The 22,953-nt window shown below is 34.4% G+C and overlaps 1 protein-coding gene across 1 annotated transcript; it reads right to left on the bottom strand.

The window, feature by feature from the left end:
• Positions 1–262: 262 nt before the first annotated feature.
• Positions 263–22,864, bottom strand: LOC121381324 (choline/ethanolaminephosphotransferase 1-like). The gene is made up of 8 exons (XM_041510585.1): positions 22,520–22,864; positions 9,771–9,918; positions 7,174–7,315; positions 6,418–6,502; positions 5,057–5,191; positions 3,357–3,515; positions 2,371–2,496; positions 263–1,763 (listed from the first exon to the last, which is right to left on the bottom strand). Exons 1-8 carry the CDS (start codon positions 22,742–22,744, stop codon positions 1,617–1,619), a joined length of 1,167 nt encoding a protein of 388 aa, XP_041366519.1. The 5' UTR covers positions 22,745–22,864; the 3' UTR covers positions 263–1,616.
• Positions 22,865–22,953: the final 89 nt, after the last annotated feature.

Raw genomic sequence — 22,953 nt, forward strand, 5'->3', positions numbered from 1 at the left:
TATGACTGAAATCTAACTTTAAATGCCTCTACGTCACATCCACTCTGGACCACAAAACCAATTTAAAAGACAGGCAGTTGATAAAAAGTAGTGTCATGGTTAAGCCATCCGACACAACGCTGGTAGGTACAGGGTTCGTAGCCTGGTACAGGCTCCCAACCAGAGCGAGTTTTAACGACTCAATGGGTAGGTGTAACACTACTACACCCTCTTTTCTCCCACTAACCACTAACAACTAATGCACTGTCCTGGACAGACAGCTCAGATAGCTGAGGTGTGTGCCCAGGACAGCATGCTTCAACCTTAATTGGATATAAGCACGAAAATAAGTTGAAATGAATCAAATTCAATGAATGAATGAAAATAAAGTGAAGAAAGTTTTCTGTATTAATCCAACATAATAGCATTAATAGACTAGATCAGTCAGGCGTGTAATTTGTCTATCATAATTCAGGGCTTGAAAAATTCAACATCCAGTGAATCTAGTAAAAGACTGCTTCTTTGTTTACATCAGTCTATGTACTGATTCAACATAATTGCATTAATATAAAGTGTGTCATTTATCGATCATAATTTAGGGCTTTTTCCTGTGATTGGCAAACAATGCCATGACACAACACAGCTTAAATTATGAATAAAGGAACTACTGCTATCCTAAGCAGACAAAGAACAATTGTGTCTTTAGATCATTTACAACTTTCAAACAAAAATATGGGAGATAACTCATGTATCAGGTCCTATGTTTGGCAATTATCCACTCAACAATCAAGTGGTAAAATTCTTCTCAGATGTCAAACACCAATGAATACATCCAACGTGTACCCAAGGCAGTGGCGGATGCAGAAAATCCATTGGGGGGGGGGGGGGGGGGGGCAATGACATGAGGTGGAATGCCAAGATAACTTTGGGGGAGGTTTGGAAAAGGGTCATAAAAAAAATCTAAATTAATATTTAATAAAATTATAAATTGCATAATTTAGGCATCCCCAACCACCCCAAGATCCGCCTCTGACCTAAGGCAACATTTACTTTTTTTTACACAGAGGATTTAATTATCAGAGGGATATTTTTTATGACTTTCTTCTTGTTACTTTGTGAATCAATTGTAAAGCTGAGATGTGTAAGCAGTAATTACGTCAGTAAGCTACTACAAATCGATAGGATACTCTTGTGGAATACAGCTTTGGGATGGAAGCACATGCAACCAAGTACAATCCTTTAGTCAGCATGCTTAGATATAATAGTAAAAATATGACTGAACTTAGAACAAATTGCAGCAGATTTTAAAAATGTTATACATATATATATATATATATATATATATCTTTAAGATGACCCCACTGAACACTATATCCAAAATATACCAAAATGTGATACCGAGAAAGATGCTAATTGGCATAAATCCAATACACCAAGTTTGAGGCCCTAGTCGGCATGCTTTGATACAAGTACAGAAATATATCACATCTGGAAATGGATAAGACTCACTGTAGGGGAAAATACGGTCAGATTTCAGCCATATTGCAGTTTACACAGCTTCCAAATATATATAATTAACAAGATAACTTATTGACAATAAAGATATGCTTTGATAAAACCATTCTAAAACATTATTTTCATCTGTTTTTGCTCTTCGTTCCATTTACTTCGGAAGATGTTGGCACAGGCTTTGACGTTATTGTGAAGCAGTAGATGTTGAGATCTTTGCAAATTTCCCGACACACTTGTGACGAATAGCGGTATAAGTCGACCAAAACTATGACCTGAAAATTGAAACACATCTTCAAATCAATCAAAACAAAGTCTTTTTTTTAATTATAAAATTAAAAACAAAAACAGAAGGAAATAAAAATCATTATGGGATTTAACATGCACAATATCAGGGCTAGCTCTGGCACTTGCCAAATTCGCCAAATGCAAATTTTTAAAGCAGTTGGCGAATTTTATTTTAAATTGGCGAAATAATTTCATATAATAACTGATATATTGTTATAAATTAACTTTTTTTTTGTGCAAAATTTGGCGAGATTTTCTGGTCACCCAGAGCTAGCCCTGGATATATTCGGCAAACGACTAGATATACCTTCGTAACCAATCACGTAAATCAAAGGGAAGTGTTCTACCATTGAGCTACATCTTGGCCCTCGTATTAAAAGCAAGTACACGGACAGGAAAGTGATGCATGAATGAATGAATGTTTAACGACACCTCAGCACGAAGAAAGTGATGCAGTAGCAACTTTAACATGAGTCGCACTGGAATCACAATAATCAACAAGAATCATATCTGAGAATGTAGCTCTGACATTTATCTTGTGTCTGGTGGGATAATAAAAATAATATATAAAAGAATTTTTGACAATAAACTTACAAAGGCTAGCCATAGCACGAAGTATTCATTCAAACAGCTATTGAAATACTGGTTTAGAAATAGCAATCCTGGTCCCACGAGTCCGAAGCAGAACAAATTCATCTCACTCTTGGACATGTGAGCTACCTGTGGTGGATGGAAAAGCAGACATATTTGATACAGTGTACAAACCTGTTGGTGCGACCTACTTACAATATCATTAAATATACAGCAATGAAGGAGAGATACAAAGCAATTTTAGTTTAGATCATATGACTTACTAAAATTTATCAGCTTAATAAAATGGAGTTTGTCACATGATATACTAAATAGCATTATTCATTTCATTAATAGTTATTTTCATGCTTATAGCCAATTAAGGTTCAAGCACACTATCCTGGGCACACACACCTCAGCTATCTGGGCTGTCTGTCGAGGACAGTGGGTTAGTTGTTAGTTGGTTAGTGGCTAGTGAGAGAGAAGTCGGTGTAGTGGCCTTAACTCACTCTGGGTGGGAGCCGGTACCGGGCTCCGAACCCAGTACCTACTAGTCTTAATCTGCACCGGATTGGGCCTCTGGCTTCCCAGAGACCGAACCCTGTGGCGGGCATGCTCGAAACCTTTGTGGTTTATGAGCATGTTAAAGTATTACGTACGCACTAGCCTTATTTCCAATGGTGTAATGACACCACCACCGAGGCCGGTATACTATTATTAAGAGACTGTAGTTTCTATGGGATGCAATCATTCATTTCATTTCAACTTATTTTCGTGCTTATATCCAATTAAGGTTCAAGCACGCTGTCCTGGGCACACACCTCTAAAATATATCTCACAGATCCCAATTTTTCACACAGCTATGTTAAAAAACAACAGTATGCCATATTTTACCTCCTATAAATTCAACATAAAAATCCACATTTCCCCAACGTACTATGTATTGTAAACTGAAACTTGTTATGGAACTGAATGAAATAATACTACTACAAATGTTTATCTAGACTTACCACCAGTCTGTTTGTAACTTTGGCTGCCAACAAACCAAAGGTTATAACATAAAGACAGGGATGTTTCTCGTATAGCTGATTGGGCGACTTTGCCTGCAACATAACCTCCAGAGCTATAACTAACGCCATCGGAAACATTGGAAATATTGTACTGGTTCCCTGGAAGAAGAAGGAAGGAAATGTTTTATTTAACGATGCACTCAACACATTTTATTTACGGTTATATGGTGTCAGGCATATGGTTAAGGACCACACAGATATTGAGAGAGGAAACCCGCTGTCTCCACTTCCCTGGAAGAAAGTATGTTAGAAATTAGTCAATGCTTAACATACAATAAACAAGGTCAAATGAGTATCAAACAACAGTTACATAAATTAGGATACATGGTCTTTGATAATCTGCAGATGTTAAGTCTGGTTTCACCGTCTGATACATTTCTGTCATATTAATACTTGTTTACAACACAAATTGCAGTGGCATAGGAAGGTGCCAAAAAGTGGGGGGAGGGCACACTTTTATATTTACACACTTTTACTCTATTATAAAGCAAATATAAAGCAAAATATCTAAAAAGTAGGGGGTACATGCTCCTTTGCACCCCCCCCCCCCCTCCACACACACTTCCTACGCCAGTTAATTGATTTGACTATTCAATCAAATTTTGCATTAGAAAAACAGACTGAATTAAAATCAACATATTTAGAAGGAAAAATAATATTTAATGATACCCCAGCTAAATATTTAATTAGTAGCTTTTAAGTGTATATAACATTTGGATATTGTGATGAAATAACCCCAAAATGTTGTCTTAGAACACACCCAACTTGATTATATCTCCCCAAAAAGTCATTAGCTAGATATTAACAGCAAAGTGTCACCCAAATTCAGTACAAAACAAACCACAGTATTTCATATACCCATCACAGGATACTGGTAGAAATGGAAAAGCTCCCAAGAGAAACACCACTTTTTAGTTAAAGAGGTATAAAACACAGTTGATTTATTCTTGCCAGAATAAATGTCTCTAATATGTTAATATTATCAGGCATTGAAATAAGACAAAAATTGATGTTCACGTCTAAAAGAAATTACTATCTTATCAGTATATGTCAATAAAGATGAAAAAATTCTAGAGTGAAAAGTATTTCATTCAAGGCCGACACATTTCATTTCCATATAAAGTCATGGTAATTCTTATAACAATATTTATTGACGTTTGTATTGACATTGGGGATTGAACAATAGGCACAATGCCTATATTAAGGTAATTCATACCTGATTTAGCAATTTTTTTTAATACCACCGGTACCCATCATCACATTAGTGTGTTTATCCAGGGCTTTACTAGCAAAATAATGAGAATTGTAAGCTTGATAAATGTGTGATATACATGAAGGTTAACAGGTCTATATTTTATTTTGTTTTTTAACGACACCACTAGAGCACATTGATTAATTAATCATCGGCTATTGGATGTCAAACAAATTCCGACTCATAGTCAACAGAGGAAACCTGCTACATTTTTCCTAATGCAGCAAGGGATCTTTTATATGCACTTTCCCACAGACAGGAAAACACATACCATGTCCTTTGATATACCAGATGAGTTACTAGACACTATGCTTATATCAATGTCTGAATTGTGTAACACTAGTAAGAAGTGAAGAAAAACACTAAGGTGTTTGGTTCAAAGACTTACAGCCACTGTTGATCCATTCTTGCCGACCCCACCCTCCATAAATATGACTGCAAAGTTATTCTTTAGCTGTATCACTGCACCAACTAAACTGAACGCTATTGGTAACATCTTTAGCTCGACGCCAAAGTATGGAAGCTGAATGGAAAACAAATGGTTGTAGATTAAATCCATTAAGAAAGACATAGACCACTAATAAAATAAAACTTACAATATTTAAAAAAGGATTTATTCACAAAAGCAAATGGAATTTAGTCCATACATTATTAGCCAACAGAATGCAATTTATACATTAATTATTAGCTAATGGAATATAGTTTTTGGGTTAAACAAGGCTTACAATGTTTTGTGAAATTAGTCTCTGACCACAATTGTTATTGTTTGCTACCGGCCACTTAGTATATGTATTACAGATTTAAACATCTATGTAAAAGTAGTAAATTCATGAATTTTACATTTGGGCATGTTATTTCCATCATTTATAAATTTCTAAACAGAACCATAATAAAAAATTTAAATAGCACAATAAAAATAATATATTAATGTGTTTCACTGGTGGCAATTAGGTGTTAAACATAATTCTATTAATTGTGATGCTGGTTTAGGGGGCTGAGAGAAGAAGAAATATGCTGCCATTACATAGCCTATTCTTACCAAAGAGCAATATGTGGAAAACCTTTATATGTAGTTTGCCACAGACAGAACAGCATATATAATTTTAAATGTGTTGAGTGTGTCGATAAATAACATATTTCTTTCCTTCTTTCATTATATACTCTTCAGAAAAAGTAGGGGAACCTGAAATATTAATATCAACTATTAGACCACAAACATCCTAGTAAAGAACGTTCAGGTCTGTTTATCAACACACTGAAACACATTCCATAGTTTGCACATGCATCACGCAAGTTGCCCAGTACATGTGTGTGGGGTGTCATTCTCGATTTTGACAATTTCCAGGAAGGTCCATTAATCACTATGGAACATTATTTCTGTCAATCTTTTTCATTCTGTTGATCATACAGTTGTTATTGGTTTGTTTTTAGTCATTTTTATTGTTTGAATTTGCGATTTACTGGTAAAAAAATTTCAACTTTCAAATTTCACTACTGACCCCAATCGTCCTTCAAGATCTTTGGTGGTCATAAAACCTACTGTAATACTGAACTACCGGTTGTAATGTTTGCCCAATTAATTCACTATTATCATATAACCAATCCCCAGAGCTAATATACCTTACAATTTTTACAATTGTAAATTCTTATTAGAGTTCCCCTACTTTTTTTGAAGACTATAAAAGACAGAATTACATCATTAGTCTTCAAAAGAAGACATATTCTTAAAGCAAACAATGTGAAACTCACAGGCCAAGTCCATATAACATCACCAAATAATGCAGACAGCAAATATATACCAATAATGCAGATTTGTCCCTCTGTCACATCAATTCTGAAATGGAAATATAAATCAATTAATCTAAACAAAATTGTGTCATTCTAAACACATACAAAAACACAATCCTATTTATGAATCTTTAGAATGTTAAATCAACAGTCAATGGTACACATAACTAAAAACTGTTGGTAACAGAATCAAAATTACTTGGACAGTAATGTGTGTAAATCCATACTATAAATGTAGTCGTGGATGTAAAACCTAAAATATGTATTAAAATGGAATTTAGCAAATATAAAATAAACCTTTCAAAAGCCATTAGCAAAATTTCATGTCAATTATTATAGTACAATCGGCCAAAAACTGAGAAATTTAACAAACTGATTCATTAACTATGAACAAAGGTTAATCCCCCAATTTCAAAACCTGAAATAATAACCTTTTTTTTTTTTTTTAACTGACATGCTTACAGAAAAAGTGCTTAATTGTGGAGCTAAATATTATTTGTGTGATTTCTTTCAAAACAATGCAAAATCACAATTGATTTCCTTTTTGTTTTGCAATACTTAAACTCAATACAATTAATTATGCAACTAATGTTATGGTAAAATGGCATTTTAATATTTGGTCACAAGGGCTAACTTTCAATTTATAATTTATAAACTAAGCATAGAGACAACGACTAAAACAAAAATTAAGTTAGGTAATTTTTTATTTTAACTTACTTGGAAAACCGTAGAGTACCCGAAACATAGGTTTGATAGTGGGCACAGTAAAACAAAATTGATCCAACACATCCAAAAAATAGCATCCAAGCAGGATTTTCTCCCATCCGCAAGGCAATGCAACTCCCCAACACAACGACCGCTAAAAAATCAAATCAGTCTTTAACAACATTCAGATCAACTAAATTCAGGGTTTCAGCCAGAGGGTACCAAGGGTAAAATTACGTACCCTAAAATCTAGTTTAATAAATACATTTTATCCAAGAACTTATGCATGATATCCATGTCATAAACCCAGGTGATAATTTAGTGTATTAACCTGGTTAATAATAGTATGTAAATTTAAAGGTATATGCAAATTTTCAAAGTCTCTAGGTAATAATGTGTTGCTGTGAATGGGTCATATGTTTACAAGCTAACAAGACCTGTATAGCTGAGCGTAACATTTTGATAAGATTTAGTTAAAACGTGTGACGTAAACTAATTTGTACAGAGAGTTACTAAAAATCGAATTAAAATGTTATTTTAGAAGTGTTACTGGATAAACAGAATTCCTACTCATGGTTTTTTAATATGTAAAATATCAACCGTATCTAGTTCATTGGTATTTGTCTCAGCAGAGCCTTGACAAATACTGATTAACATAAACTTGGATGATATTTTCCATATTAATAAACACTCATGACGCATCCTCTATTTAATAATTTTTAGATGTATTATAGTAAGAGAACTGCTGTTTAAAATCTGTCAAAGAACGTGCAATGCTGTGTACAATTTCAAACGATTTCAATCCCATAACCACCTAGATAGGGCACTTATGACTTGTTTTATTTTTATTACATACCCTGAAATTATTTTTCAGCACAAAGCCTGATGGATAACATTTGTTGGGCAAGTTCTACTCCATTAAACCTTAAGCAATTATAACTGATCTATATACATACGCGTAGTATCCAATTAATTTGTTACTACATGGCAGATAGGAAACTTGCAAACTATGTCAAGATTTTTAATTTCTTTGTTTCAAGGACAAGATAATTTGCTAATAAAAAATGCTGTCTGTGTTGATTATAACTGTTTATTATCTATATTAGTACATATGATGGGTTGACTGATACATCTGTGAACACGACCAACATGTTTCTGGGTATATATTTTTGTTGCTTTTAAAACTGAAGTCTACATCTAATGTTTAGTTATCATACAAAGTATATCTACATCTAATGTTTAGTTATCTTACAAATTCTAACTGTAAATAACATCAAGTTCTACATGTCTTTTGAAGAGATAAGACTTCAGAAATTTTTACAATTTTGTCATGTTTATGTTTATTATAAAACCATAATAAAATAAATCCAAGATTTTGATACCCACCTGCCCCGAGAATAAGATTAGATTAGATTAGATTAGATTAGATTAGATTAGATTAGATTAGATTAGATTAGATTAGATTAGATGTTTAATGATGCCCCGAGAATAAAGACCTGCCCCTAATTTTTTGTTTAACTGGCCTTTTTTTGGTGTTATTTAAACATACCCGGTACATGTACACTGGTGGCACCTAAGTCTGCGCACCTAAGCATTTGTGTTATATTTTAAAGTTAAAATCTTTCTTTAAACATATTTGTTTCACCGCCACAGTACAATGGAACAATAAACGTGTTACAACTGAAAAAAAAAAAAAAAAAATTAAACTGAAGTAATGAACACATTTTTAGTGGCACCCCGTGTATTTACTGGCCTGCATGATGACACTTAAGTTTGCGCAGCAAACATTAAAGCAACCACTTTTGTCGCTAATGTTCACAGAAACAACAACAGATAATGGATCTGACTTTTTGTAAGTTCCAGACAACAAACACTTCCTGTTATAGTCTGTTTCAGGAAATTTTGATAACATAAAAAAAGTCAATGTCAAAATTTATTATCATTATTCAACAAAAGTTGTCTGTTATTATCGGTAACTGTGCAAATGAGCACAAATAGTGTTCGTTAGAAATATAGGACAATCTATGATAATTTTGAGACAGACTAAAGCTAAAACAGGCCATGCTGTAACTTGTAAGTTTTATATGCTCTGGGCAGCCATATTTGTTATGTTGTGTCACTCCGAGGGAAATTCAAAGCATGCTTGGATGTTTACGTTAACAGATAAAATAAAAGATAAATTAAATTACAATAAGGTATGTATTGAAGCTTCTATGTAAACTTGTGTAAGTTAATATACAAGGTTGACAGACATGTGTTGACAGATGATACAAAAACACGTCGACGGGCTGTCAAAAGTAATCTTTTTGTGCATTAATTCAGGTGGGGTTTTTTCAATCAAATTGTTATCTACCAGTTTCATACATATATTCACAATCATGTGTTGTTTTAACAATGGTTTTATGAATTAAATTAACGCTGTTTGTTTACAAACATGCTCCAGCAATTGTTTCAAGACGTAATGTAACGTAATTAACGTGAGCAGACATTTGTGCCGCGCAGACTAAAGTGACATGAGTGTACATGATATTAGATGAGTGGTATTTCCAATGTCCTGAAAAAAACTTTGAATGAAAATATATTATTTATTTTGTTATGGTCTAATGTACCTTGAGAGACGGAATCACAGCCATGGTCGAAGAGCTCGCCGAGAGGAGTGCTAGTGTTAGTACGACGAGCCTGCTTGCCGTCAATCGCGTCCAGAGACTGGTACGCAAACAGTCCAACCGCACACAGTATGTATGCCCATGGAGGTACCTGAAAGACGAGAGGACTGCTAGTGTTAGTAAGATGAGCCTGCTTGCCGTCAATCGCGCCCAGGGACTGGTACGCAAACAATCCAACCGCACACAGTATGTACGCCCATGGAGGTACCTGAAAGACGAGAGGACATTCAGCATCTATAATATTAATATACTTTTTAACAATTTCCAATCCTTCTGATCGTTTGTCCTCTTTTGATCTGCACTGCTGCCGACCATCGTCGTACTTACCCGAAACCGCTTATTAAATAAATTGATTTTTTTGCACTCAGGTCTGAAGATAACTAACACACATTGTGTTAAATATTGCATTCAAAGATGAATTACATAAATACAACCTCAATGGATGCTGCCATCTTTGTCACTTAACATAGAAGTAGCTACATACTCAGAGGTAATGTATATATCCTCGGCTGGTTGTATTTTTGAGGGAAAGCCAAGTGTACGGTCAAAAAAGAAAAAAAAAGGAAAAAGAAATCGCCACAACCCATCTAAACTTTCCTGTGTGTAGTACTAGTTTGAAATTCAACTTCATTTTCATGTTTATATCCAATAAAGTTTCAATAGCTATCCTAGTTACACATCTCAGCTATCTCCGCTGACTGCGGGACACTGAGTTTATGGTTTGTTGTTAAAGGTTTGTAAACGACCAGACTTAAATTGAAAAACAAAACTGAATGCTATTGGCAACATCTTTAGCTGGACACCAAAGTAAGAAAGCTGAATGGAAAACAAATAGCTCTACATAGATTAAATCTATGAGACAGACATAGACCACTAATAAAATAAACATATTAGCAATGTGGCTAATTTGTTCATTTCGTATATTTGTTTAGAAATAAATCTATTTAGGTACACATGCATTGGCCAATTGACACATTTATCCTATGAGGTATATACAGCACAGCATTTTATTACTTACATTGCTAGACTGATATTCAGCAGCATTTCTTAAAGGCTGTGTTCTTTTTATCCCCAAATTTTAAAAAATGAACAAAATTAATGTAAAAAATGCCCAACTTTTCAACTTTCTTAATTTAGTATCGTTTATATAGCTACTTTTATGTTTTTGAATTTGAATTAAAAAAATTCCCCACTGTATATAAAATGATGCTAAATTTTCCAATGTCACATACGCTAACATCAAGTAAAATTGAATTATTAAAACTCCAGGTAAACAGAGATTCTGGGGTGGTCTGATTGAATTACTAGCATGTGCAAACAAAATACTAACAGCACCATATTACAGGCAAGAATTAATACACTGAGGTTTTTTAAATTAATAATCCTTTAATTTTATTACAATATACATGGTGTTGTTCTATGGACCCCCACAAGTAAAATGATACCCTCAGGCTTGCTAATCAGCTCAATTGTCTGGATACACCAGGACAACTTTGCAGTTTGATATTGATTCTGACAGATAAATCAAAGCACTGTGATTGTATCAGGTGTGATTATTTGTACCAGCTGGTACTGTTTGTATTTATATACATGTACGTGGTTGTGAGTGTGTATAATGTGTGGTGTGTGTATAATGTGTGGTGTGTGTATAATGTGTGTATAATGCATGGGCGGATCCAAGGGGGGGGGACCAGGGGGACGCGTCCCCCCCAAAAATTGTTCAAGTGCCCTCAAAATGTCCAAGTGCCCTTTTTGTTTGTAGATTTTTTTTTTTTTTAAGTAAACAATAATTATATTGTAGATAAATGAAATCAAGATTTTCGTGTACATGCGCAAGCTTGCAGATATGTGTCTGTGTTATTGAGTCTCAATGGGGCCCCATTGAGGTTCTAACGTGAGTGACGCCAATTTACTTCATTATTGCTAGTATATTATGACGTAGAACTGTAGGAATTCATATTAATTGTAAATATCAAAACTTGTAGTAAGGTGCCCTTTTGACGAGTCAATGTGCCCTTCTTTTTTGGTCCCCCCCTAAAAATATTTCCTGGATCCGCCCATGTAATGTGTGGTGTGTGTGTATAATGTGTGGTGTGTGTGTATAATCAGGAGTGCAAATAATACTTGCCTGCTCACCAAATGTGACTAAAAATTCTGACGGACGTGTTAAAAAATGCATCTACCAGTCTTACAAGCTATCTGCTTTTTTTAAAGACATCCCTGAGTTTTCTGCAATTTTTAAGATGTTATCGACTAACAAAGACTTTTTAACGACTGTAATCATCAAATATATTTTTCTGCATAAAATATTAATGGCTGTATATCAAACATGTTTCTGATCCTTCTAATATTTGTATTAGGTTAAATTTCATTTTATTTCCTAAAATATATTTTTTCATACATACGAAATTATTTGAAGACAAAATCCAGTTTGGGCTTCTTACAAATATTAAGATGACCAGAAACACATTGAATATACAGACACTGATATTCTAAACAAAAAAATATATTTAATATGCAAATTTAATCGTAGAAATATTTTATTAGTCGGAAACATCTTACAATGCAGCAAACTCAGGAATGTCCCTTTAACTGTTATATAAAAAAAAACATGAGCCGTCACATGGGAAAACCTACAACTTATTTTTTTGTGTAAATAACAGGTAATAACCTTACAAAACTAAATCTCAGGTATTTGGGCTCTATCTTAATTATATCTTGTAAAAATACAGCATTAATGACGTCACGTTTTCAAACTCAAAGTAGACTGCGTCAAAATGAAATTTCAACGTTATTACTTTATTCTAGGTTACTTCCTGCCCAATTTCAATGAAATCAATTGATTTGGTACTTTTTTCATTTTCTTTTTACCCAGTATTTTAAGTTACATATTCCGATTTTTTTTTTTTTTAAAGCGATATATTCCTATTTAATTTTTTTAATAACTCTACAGATCCAATACATGAATGTTATACAAATCAGTGAGAGATATGAAATTTAGCGAACTACAACATTTTGCACCAATGGTTTTCAATTTTCTGTTGCATATTGCACCCCACCTAACTTTATTCAGATTCCTGTATCCACTATGGAATAATTTTATATTTTGTTGGTGTCGTACTGTCGAACGATATCATTTCATTCTTCGGTTGATGGTGGGCATGTTGTAACCTGGTACTTGGGGCAGACAAAGGGTTGAATGGTTTTATATTTAGTTTTGTTTCTGTTGTGACAAGTGTTCTCGCTGCTCCATTTAAGCTACTGCATTTTGCTGCCCCACTTTCATGTTTTTCCGCCCCCTTTATTTTTCTCCATCCCTCTTTATTTTCCCACATCCTACTATATTTTACAGAACCCAGCTCCGCTATTTCATATTGGACACTTTTTTCACACTCAAAAAATAAAATCGATCAGTCGGAACACTCGACATCAAAGAAAACAAGCAGCGGTGTGGAAAAACTTCAGTAGCTTATGATAGGTACCAAAACGTAATTTAACACTATTTTAACAGCCTTGGTCAATCAGTCTTTTGTGTTCACTGACTTTTGTCTAATATTTTGTTTTCAATTGCAGATGTAGTTGGTCGCAACTGATGACTTTTAATTACTGTCATTTGTTTATTTGGCAATTCTTTATAAAATATAAGAAACTTTCCATTTTGGGGGTATCACCGCTTATAAAAATAACGGAAGTGGTAATGTTCATCATTAAAAGTATTTTTCTTGGACGTCATATTATATATACACCACCTTTACAAAAACAAAACTTTTTATCACCTGGCGATATCAGTGCGATCGATTCATTCCATGAAGAAATAAAAAGAACACAGACATGTTATCCCAATTTAGGGGATCACCTTTATTGTTTTAGATATCTTGAAATCTTTATTAAAATAATATTAAAACAAGGGGCATGTCTTTTCGCAAAGTCGACCAATACCCAACGATAGGTCTACATGTAGCCCAAGTACTCGGGCTAGCCTATACGGTAACCATGTTTCCCACCCCTTTTTTCTTCTTTTTCTCTTCTGGTTTCTTTTTTAGGGGGGTGGAGGGGGCTTGGTATAATATCCGCCCGGTCCCCTCCATTATTATTTTTAGTTAGGGTTAGGGGTTAGGGGTTAGAGTTAGGGTTGGGGTTAGGGTTGGGGTTAAGGTTAGGGTTAGGGTTAGGGGAGGGGGGGGACCGGGCGGATATTTTTCCGGGGGCTTCCACCCTCCTTTAATTTTTACCCAGCGAGAATATTATGTAGGCCTACATTTCCTTCTGCTCTTTTTCCATTTCCCTCAACTTCAAAATATGGTCATAAATTAGATTTTTAGATTGTTTTCTAAAAGACAGTCCACTGCATCCTTTCTGTAACTTGTGCTAATTGGATCAGGTTCAGTGTCATTCTGCTCACTAGTGTTATCATCAGATAAGTGTTTGATTCTATGTTCAGTATTATTGTCAACATCTACTGGACTGTATTTATCATATTCATCCAATACAGTTAAAGTTAGAGAAAATTGATTTATTAATCATCGGCTATTGGATGTCAAACATTTGGTAATATTAGTCTTACAGAGGAAACCCGCTACATTTTTCTATTAGTAGCAATGGATGTTTTATATGCACCATCCCACAGACAGGATAGCACATACCACAGCCTTTGATATGCTAGTCGTTGTGCACTGGATGGGACGAGAAATAGCCCAATGGCTCCACCAAAGCGAATCGATCCCAGACCTACCGCGCATCAGGCGGGCGCTTTACCACTGGACTACGTCCCGCCCCAGGTTCAGAATGATACTAAAATATATATGACTACATGCATCAACTTCAGACTTCTGAACTGCACAAGCACGACATCCGGAAACGGGTTATAGCGAAAACGAAACCGTGCCAAAACTGTCCCAAACAAAAACGGAACCAAATTAGACGAAACACAATCTATTGTTGGCTGAAATGGCACCATAATCTATGGATATATGGCTAAAATGGAACCAAAGTTTTAAAAATATATGGCTAAAATGGAACATAATCATAACAAGTCTCTGAATGATGATATCTTCAATAAAACAACAGCTACATTAATCATTTATTACTTTGTTTTATTATTATCATGGATGAACCAATTTCGGTGAGCATAAGCATTCGGTTCTAAAGCATATCAATATTTATAAACAGATAGTTGTTATTCAAATAGCTACCTGTTTATTAGTATTTCTACACTTCACATGAGCACTAAACTGGCCGCTAAGTAGCTAAGTTTACTGCACGTGCATCAAAAACTGTAGCATACATCAGCTGCAAATATTGTTAACTACATAACCTGTTTCGATGGGTGATACATTTAGTGGTATAGCTTACAGCAAAAACTTTCCAACACAACACTTTTCAATGTTTTATTAAAACATATATGTTGTTCAACAAATTAGGCAAATTACAAAATGGGAGTCCTTGAGAACCAATGTTAACAGACAACATTGTAGGAAAACTAATGTTATAATGGTTATAATGGTAAAATTGTTTTAATAAATAAATACAGTATATAAACAGATAGCCAGAAAGATATTTACTTTAAAACATATAAGGACCATATATATTCAGGCAAATATCGTAGAGAGTTTTGCCAGAAGACGCTGTGACAATCAGGTGACTTCAACAACTAGATTCTGATAGCAGTACAGTTGAGAACAAACAAAAATAGTTTTTAAAATTGAGTTTTCTTTCAAATGACACTTTATTTTTAGTAACATTTCTGTGTATGTGATAGACTTTTATTACTTGGGGACTAGTAGAAATTCTGACATACTAATAAATGCTAGTTGGCTCTGGTCCGGCGGGCTAGTAAAATATTTCCCATATCTGCACCCCTGTATAATGTGTATATATCGTGTGTGTGTGTGTGTGTGTGTGCGCGCGCATGATAAATTTTGGGTATGGCGCTATGGAATTGAATGCAACCACAGTCAACATGGGGTATGGGGGCCTCCCCCCACAAAGAAAATGAGTTACATTTAGGTTTAAGGTAAAAAAATCATACAATAATGATAAAGAGTCATTAATTTTGTCAAAATGTTAACTTAAAAAAATAAAAATGTGGGTATGGCACCGTACGCGTTTTACCCTCTGGCAGAAACCCTGTGTGCAGGGTAGAAAAAAAATCATGATTTTTTATTTTTTAAATTTTTACTTTAATTTGGAGCTTCTGAATTGAATACTTGCTCCCTGTTAAATACACGATTTGGAAGCTTCACTGCATTCTGAAAGGAAATACCTCGAACATCGAGAAATAAGGCAACAAAATAGTATTTTAATACTTTTATTGAACAAAAACAATGTGTTCTCAGTGTCGCAAATGGTATGTCCTTATGCGTTTACTTGTCAATGTCCAAAACAGTGTACCAAATTTGACAGGTAAGCCAACTGCATAACACTTCACAAGTGTCTACATAACTTTCTGATAAAAAAAAAGATCTGTTTCAGACAATTTTGTATTACAAACATCTGAAGTTAAAAACTTGTTTATGGACGGAACTATTTTTCATCACTGGCAAGTGGTTTCGTTCGCGTCCGCGTGGTACGGCTCCGTTAATAAATTGTTAACAATTATTGTCTGGCGTTATTTTGATTATTTGGCTATATGGTTTTACATGTCGGCAAGATAAATTCGTTGTAGAAGCATCTCTCGGGGTATATGGCTTTTTAAGTGTTACCTTCGGCTCGGGGTAAAAGAACACACAGAGGGTACATAAAAAGCCATATACCCCTCGTGATGCTTCTACAACTTATATTATCTAGCGTAAGTAACAATTGATTTTAAATAACACTTCATTTTTTGTACTGCAAGTTAATTGATAAATCACATGTTTACAAAATAATCAATAAAAATAAATGCAATAATCATAAAAATCGAAATGAAACATAATAAAATTTAAAAAATCGAAATGCATGATTTTTTTTGCAGTGATTTAAATCAATGATTTAAATCAAAGAACTCTGCCTGTGTGTGTTGTTGAAAGACTCAACTGGTGAACAACAATGCCAAATATGAAAGCAAGCCATTAGATACTTAAAATTCAGATTAGAATGCACTTAAAAATAATAAAATGACTGTGACAGTGACCGTACCCTGGGCTGTGCAGTTGAAAGGATTTTTAACAAAACAAAGCTGCACTGATGAGGTCACATACATGGGGCTGGCGGCTGTCAGTGTATCTTGGTGAACACCTGTCCTACAAATACCAAATGTGAATTAATCCATTAATGGAGGGGCGGGACATAGTCCAGTGGTAGAGTGTTCGCTTGATGCATGGTCAGTCTGGGACTGATCCCTGTCGGTGGACCCATTGGGCTACTTCTCGTTCCAGCCAGTGCACCACGACTGGTATATCAAAGGCTGTGGTATGTACTACCTTGCCTGTGGGAGGGTGCATATAAAAATCCCTTGCTGCTAATCGAAAAGAGTAGCCCATGAAGTGACGACATCGGGTTTCCTCTCTCAATACCTGTGTGGTCCGTAACCATATGTCTGACACCATATAACTTTAAATAAATAAAATGTGTTGAGTTCGTTGTTAAACAAAACATCTCCTTCCATTAATGGAAGTATCAAAGCAAACAGAAAAACTTAATCAAACTTAAACATAAAGCATGTTCTTAATCTAAATTGACTGTGACCTAGTTCTGAGGTCACATACATGTGTACGTGGAGCTGAGGGTACAAACTATCACTTGATTAACACACAAATACAAAAGCCATCCTTTAAAGAATTGAGGAATTACAGGCAACTAGAGGCATAACTTTAACCAAGTTTCAACCGATAAAACACAAATTCATCACAATATATAATATGTAGCACAATTATGTGAAAAAAAACACCCAAAAACCCAAGCAGAATTATTAATATGATCACATATAAACATTCATCTAAACTCTAACCAAATCAATGGTCAAGATGCTACAAGATGGACAGGCATCCATCAGGAAAACCTCATTCTACGTGTGTAAATATACATGTATTACAGGCTACTGTTTAATATGCATTTTGCCATCATTAAGCCACTGGCCTTACGACTAGTGGGTAATGAGTTAGCCTCCCAGAACTGACTCCAATCCAGAGCAAGTTTAACAACACACTTAGTGCTGCAAAAAGTAATAGTCGACTTGCCAAATGAGGGTCATAATTCAGACAGTCAAGTTGAAAATGATAACCACAAGCAACCTCATTTTCGTGACCGACTACCGTATGTAAATTATTTTTTGCATGTAACATTTTAAAACTGTCATGAAACACTCAATGAGTGGAAATAGCTACTGTGCTGTTCCTCTTCAGTGAAGTTTGACCATTTAACCTTTGGTTGCCACACTTTAACATTAAGACTATACATATGTGTCTCTGGTGCTTTAAATAGATTGCACCAAAACTGAGGCAATAAAAGGTGTACCCAAAATAAGTATGTTCAAAATAGCCCAAATTAGGTACAAACATGATAACATCAAAACATTTTATCTCAACATTAATGGAATGTTAAGCTGTAATTAGATTAAACTATTCTAAAATGCATTTGTGAATATGTAAAACTCTTTACCGGCTATTATTTTCATTACTGTACTAAAAGGACCATGGTGTGCTCAGGACAGACAAAATGCCTATATTGTGCCCCAATTAGTGAGATCTAAAGCCTAGGTCTATAAAACATATTGGAGTAGAGGTGGTTGTTAATAGATACCCAAAACTTAAACATAAATTAGTGAGATCTAAAGCCCTGGTCTATAAAACATATTGGGGGTAGAGGTGGTTGTTAATAGTAGTGTTTTTCCTAGCTTGTTTCAGCACCATGCCTCAATAGCCTAGCACCATCTTGCCTTAATCAGCACCATGCTGCCCTGAGATTAAACAAGCCTTTTTCAGTAATTAATTCTAAAATTGCCTTTATAAAACACCCAAAAAGGTATTATTAATTAATAAAATATGCATTTTATATCTTTTGCCATTCATTTATTAAAGCAAGCACATAAATTACATTAATGTTTACTTCAATTAATTTTTGTGTATTTTTAATGAAATACAAGTGCCCCGAAAATGGTGAAAATGCCCCAAAAGTGTTTGGTCTACCATGCCTTGCCTAATTTCTATGGAAATCACTAAATAAATACCCAAAACTTAAACATAGACAGTCATGACCAATATTTCTATTGGTGATGTTTTTTGTCAAGTGCATTTAATGCCAAAAAACATAAGAAAAAATATTAAATGGACTGTCCTGAGTACCATTGTAACATATTTTCTAGTAATAGAGCTTTGTAACAATTAAGCTTATATATTAAATCCATATTCTTGTTTAGAATACCTGCTAGTGTCTGTATATTCTATGCTTTTCTGGTCAAGATTCCAAATGTCTGTAGCTAGTAGCCAGAACTGGAGCCTAATTCAATAAACTCTTGCAACTCTGCGATCTCGCAGTGCAATGATAAAAGACTTGCAAAGAGGATGCTTTGTTGTCTAACAGAGCCTAAGAGACCTTTGTGAATTAGGCCCCTGGATTTTATCTGGCAATAAATTTGTACATACAATTTTTTTTATATATTATAGAAAAGTTTGAGCTACTTTAAACATTAGGGTTACCAAAAACACATTGGGTATACGGATACCAATATTAAAAAAAAAAAAGAGCAATGTTAGTGGTGAATGGGACTACGTTAGACAGAAACATCATAACAATAGTAGAAAATTCAAGATGGTCTCTTTAACAGTGAAAGAAAGTGGGAGGGAAGTATGTTGTGTAATTCCAGTGGGAAAAATAAAGTTTGTTTTGTTTAACGACACCATTAGATCGATTAATAATTGGCTATTTGATGTCAAACATTTGGTAATTTTAATATATAGTCTCAGAGAAGAAACCCACTTCATTTTTCCATTAGCAGCAAGGGATCTTTTATATGCACCATCCCACAGACAGGATAGCACATACCACAGCCTATGATATGTCAGTCGTGGTGCACTAGCTGGAATGAGAAATAGCTCAATGGGTCCACAGATGGGGATTGATCCCAGATCAACCATGCACAAGGCGAGCACTTTACCACTTGCTAGGTCCTGCCCTAGATGAAGAAATGGCCTAAGCATTACAAAATATTACATGATTGTGTGTGTGTGTGTGTGTTTAAAAAAAAAAGTTTAAATATGTGCTGCCTATTCCAAAGACCAGCTGGTGACAATTACATACAAAGTTATAAGGTACAGAAGTCCATGTTATCAGTGTTGGTACACATTATCAGTGGAAGTCGATTGTTGTGAGATAAAGTGAGGTCACAAGCGTGCAAATGACAATCAACAACACTGGCAAATGTTAAACCATACACACACAAGGATCAACATATGACATATGATATCATTTAAAAAGATCATTAAGCATATTTATTTAACTAGTTATTTACATAAAACATTGTTCACGAATATGCAGCCGACTTTTTAATTTTTTTAACGTCACACTGATAACAAGTAATAAATCATTAAATGATTAATTTGTTTTATTTGAACTGTTGTTAGTTACATAAAACATTGTTCACGAATATGTAGCCGACTTTTTAAAAAAATTTTAATGTCACACTGATAACAAGTAATAAAACATTAAATGATTAATTTGTTTTATTTGAACTGTTGTTAGTTACATAAAACATTGTTCACGAATATGCAGCCGACTTTTTAATTTTTTTAACGTCACACTGATAACAAGTAATAAATCATTAAATGATTAATTTGTTTTATTTGAACTGTTGTTAGTTACATAAAACATTGTTCACGAATATGCAGCTGACTTTTTAATTTTGTTTAATGTCACACTGATAACAAGTAATAAATCATTAAATGATTAATTTGTTTTATTTGAACCGTTGTTAGTTACATAAAACATTGTTCACGAATATGCAGCCGACTTTTTTTTATTTTTTATGTCACACTGATAACAAGTAATAAATGATTTGGTTTTAGCCAGGTTAGTCGGTTAATATCAATTGATAAATTTTAATGGCTGTCACCAATGTTTCACCTGTACGTAACATCTGTCTCTTGCTGCACAATAAATTCACACTTTACTTGCTACATAAATTCATGATCTCAATGAAACTTTGGATTTTTAAAATAAGTACATATACCCTTTGTATGGGTCATTTGTTTTAGGAGGGCGGACATAGCCCAGTGGTAAAGCGCTTGCCCGATGCACAGTCTGTCTAGGATTGTTCCAGCCAACACATGCACAACTGGTTGTGATATGGGCTATCCCGTCTGTGGAATGGTGCATATAAAAGATCCCTTGCTACTAATAGAAAAATGTAGTGGGTTTCCTCTTTTAAGACTATATGTCAGAATTACCAAATGTTTGACATACAATAGCCGATAATTAATAAATCAATGTGCTCTAGTCATGCCATTAAACAAAACAAACTTTAACTTTTGTTTTGGATGTTTGGAGAGGTGGGTAAGACTTTAATTACAATACATACTGCTTGCATTATATTCAAAGACAAACTAATAGCTTGATATTCATTTTTATTATAAAACATTTAGTGAAATATCTTAACATATCAGTGAAATAAAAGTGTTATCAGTCACTCAGTGAAGATAACACATTTTAGAGTTATTTTTACTGTAAGAAAGTCGAAACTATTTTGCTGCTGGCATTATAAAAATAAAGGTAAATTGCCAAAAGTTATATAATAAATAGAAAATTTCATGTTTTTTGTCAAATATGATTTATATCTCATCTTGTGAAGTTTGCAATCATATCACACTCGTCGCGCAAGCACGACTCATGCGCAAGTTCTATTTTCTATTTTTTTTTGTTGGACGAATGCTTTATAATAATAAAGTAACTTGAAGTCTTACACATTTTTGTGTTTACTGGATAGCATAACACTTTTGGTTACTGAAATTAATTTGTTTTATGTTCAGGTTATTTATTTTTGATGTGAATTGATTGGTATGTATTGGTACCATTAATACGATTTGGCAAAAAGCATTCCACAAAAAACTAAATGTCAGACATCAAAAACTGCATGCTTTTAGTCCTAGGAGATCTCAGTGAAGTCAAATTGGTGACATGGTTATAATCTAGTGTGTAGAATCTATGTCACAATATAGGTCGGCGAACTTAGAATTCTGCTTGGTCTCCGACTGTAATGAGAGTGTATTTATGTCCAAATGTCTGTCTAGCTCTCCTAGTCAGAGTACTCGGGCTAGGCTGTACAAAGACAATAAATTGATAGTGCCACTAAAATTTAGTTTGTTTCATATACTAGTAGTTTATCACAAAACAAAAATAATTAACCATTTCAATGGCAAAGAAATAACATTTTAGATTTATTGGTCTAAATATTGTAATCGTGTGGACGAATTGTACGGTGGACAAACCGTCTGGAAAGCGGTACAGGTATGTGTGCAGGGGTGGTTTTGAGGTCAGAATCCTTCCCTGCTAAAGCAAATATTATTATTTTTAATAATGTACTTTCTGGGTCAGCATGACTCGACACCCCCCTAGATATTTCACTCACCATTCTAGACACCCCCTGCATAAATTCTTGCAAATGCGCCTGTAAGAAGGTAATTAATGGTAGTTAACAATATGATTGGACTTTATGCTTCATCATCATGATCATAAATGATATCAAATATATACTATAATACATGTAACTGTATTTCACTTACTGGTTGTCTGGCATCTGGACTGTAGTATGCTAAAATTAAAGTGGTTGTAATGTTGATAATAAGTCCAACCAGCGTGATAGCGTTAGGAGACCACCATGTAGGAACCTGTTCTATCAACCATCTCCAAAATTTCTGCATCGGCGGTTCGAGGAAGGAGGTTCCCTCAACGCTGTATTTGTGGTTCGAAAGCTTTTTCAGCTGGACAGTGGATAAAATTTCTGTCATTGTGATCTATTACGTGTCAAGTACAATTCAATGTGTGTTTCGCCTTTACCCGACTATTACTAAATACACTTGTGACAGTATTCTATAATAAGATCAGCTGTGAATTGTTATGAATAACCAAAAATACACATCAAGCATCAAACCGGAAATACGCATGGCGGAAATGGAAAGTAAACATGCGCACTTGACATTACTTGATTCGTGGCATA

This window comes from Gigantopelta aegis, chromosome 9 (assembly GCF_016097555.1).
Source record: "Gigantopelta aegis isolate Gae_Host chromosome 9, Gae_host_genome, whole genome shotgun sequence".
NCBI classification, from domain to species: Eukaryota; Metazoa; Mollusca; class Gastropoda; order Neomphalida; family Peltospiridae; genus Gigantopelta; species Gigantopelta aegis.

Excerpts from the sequence above, each read along its gene's own strand:
- LOC121381324 (XM_041510585.1), bottom strand. The coding sequence starts at position 22,744 with ATGACAGAAATTTTATCCACTGTCCAGCTGAAAAAGCTTTCGAACCAC. Across the intron at positions 7,316-9,770 it reads CTGTGATTCCGTCTCTCAAG|CGGTCGTTGTGTTGGGGAGT; the intron begins GTACATTAGACC and ends TTGATTTTTTAG. Across the intron at positions 6,503-7,173 it reads GGTACTCTACGGTTTTCCAA|AATTGATGTGACAGAGGGAC; the intron begins GTAAGTTAAAAT and ends TTTCCATTTCAG.